General features: G+C 44.6%; 1 protein-coding gene across 1 annotated transcript; it reads right to left on the bottom strand.

Annotated features, from left to right (window-relative positions):
* Positions 1–657: 657 nt before the first annotated feature.
* Positions 658–1704, bottom strand: LOC104999970 (melanoma-associated antigen B10-like). Its single transcript, XM_010855603.1, has one exon. It carries the CDS (start codon positions 1702–1704, stop codon positions 658–660), a length of 1047 nt encoding a protein of 348 aa, XP_010853905.1.
* Positions 1705–1861: the final 157 nt, after the last annotated feature.

Below are 1861 nucleotides of genomic sequence, written 5' to 3'. Positions count from 1 at the left end.
CCCACCTCATGGTCTTTCTTATATGATAGCTGCTGCTAGACTCTAATCAAATGGGAAAGGCTCAGCCTTCTTTTTCTTAATCCCCCCACCTCCATACATACTAACATGGAGCAAAGAGCAACTGCTCAATTAATGTTTAAGGGGAAACAACAGTGAACAATTTAGTATGATTTTATTTCTCTTACATTATTGAATAAACAAAGCAAGTTCAGGTATATAACTTTTATTTTACAAAACAGGAAAATATAAGGAATAAGGGAAACCAAGAATTCACCATCTTTTATTTCTCTATTTTTTTTTTGATCCCAACTATTTTACCTCTAATTTCTTTTGCATTTCTAAGGAAATGCCTATTCCAATGCTATCTTTTCTTATTCCAGATCACTAAAAAAGATGGAAGGTTTTTTTTTTAATTTAACAAAATAGCAAAACTATTACTCTTAAATTTCATAAACAGCATTAAGTATGTAACCAATATCATTCATACATTTAGATTCTGAACCAAAGTTTTTTTTTTTTAAAACAACATTTGAAACATTTTTTAAGCAACATTTAAAAACATTCAACAACAAAACATAAACCTGTAAGTTATTCAAATATGCTATGCAGTGTGATCCCTCCAGGTGCCCACACTACTTCAGGACAATGCTTCAGATTTCACTGCAGGTGAGAGAAGCTGTGTCGGCCACTGCCCCCAGAATGCACATTGGCCAGGGCACTGGTGCGAAGCATGGCTGCAAATCTGGCTCGGGCTCTCTCTTCTTCATCTCTCAAAGCTTCTTCATACCAGGATGGGAAGGCACTGGGGACCGTATCATGAATGTTGGCCAAGAATTCAAGAACTTTCATTTTGCTGGTTTCCGCATGGGCTCTCGGGCCCCACAGGAACTCATAGCGTGGAGGATCACTGTTGGGCACCTGGCGGTATTCCAGGTACCTTTCCTGCACCAGATCTTGGGTGATGAGCTTCTTGGGATCCCCATGGATGAAGTGCTTCCTTCCAGCATATATCCCCATCACATTGAGCACCTCCCAGACATCCTCCTCAGTGGCGCAGTTGCCCTTCATGAAGATCACACAGAGGATGGTCATAAGGAGGCCAGTCTTGGGCATGATCTTCTCACCCTGAAGCCTGCCATCACTGGTGCGCTGAAATTTGCTGACAAGGGCATAGCAATGAGTGGTGGGGTTGACTTCCTTCACCTCAATGCCAAAGGCCAGCACCATCAGCTCAGAAGCTTTCCTGAGGATCTCAGTGAAGTGCTTCTTGTGCTTTTTAATGACATGCTTAATCATATCTTCTTTGGTAATAGACTCTCTCAGATTATTCTTACGCAGCAGAAATTGCACCAACAGAATTGCCTTCTCGTCTAGAGGCGTTCTACAGGAAAACTCAGTGCTGGGTAATGCCTGGGAGGTGCTTGGTTTTTCATCTTGGCTGTTAGCACCATCATCAGATCTGGTGCATGAAGCACCTGCAGAAGTAGTGGTAGTGGAAGGGGATCTTCCAGACCCCTGGGATTTTCTATCTGACCCGGAAGCAGGAGAGCTCTGGACATTGCCACTAAGCGGAGGGGTAGGGGAAAAGGGGAAGTCTTCTTCCTCTACTGCAGAGGCCTGAGCATCTTGGAGATGCTGAGCCTCACTCCGGACCTGTTGGCGTTTCTCACGGGCACGGAGCTTACTCTTTTGCCCCCGAGGCATGATGACACAGATCAGGGACAGCAGGCAGGAGTGTGGGCAGGAAGACAGACAATGAGGGCACCTGGAGGAGGGAGGAGATGCTGTGAGTGCCTTCAACAGGGAGATTCCTCCCTGGCTTTAACCAAGACCACCTTTGCAGGTTTGTGTGAGGTTACTG

The sequence above is a fragment of the Bison bison genome, unplaced genomic scaffold, assembly GCF_000754665.1.
Source record: "Bison bison bison isolate TAMUID 2011002044 unplaced genomic scaffold, Bison_UMD1.0 scf7180017864366, whole genome shotgun sequence".
Lineage (NCBI taxonomy): Eukaryota > Metazoa > Chordata > Mammalia > Artiodactyla > Bovidae > Bison > Bison bison.
The sequence above is the reverse complement of the archived record's forward strand: the minus strand, read 5'-3'. Positions and strand labels throughout refer to the sequence as shown.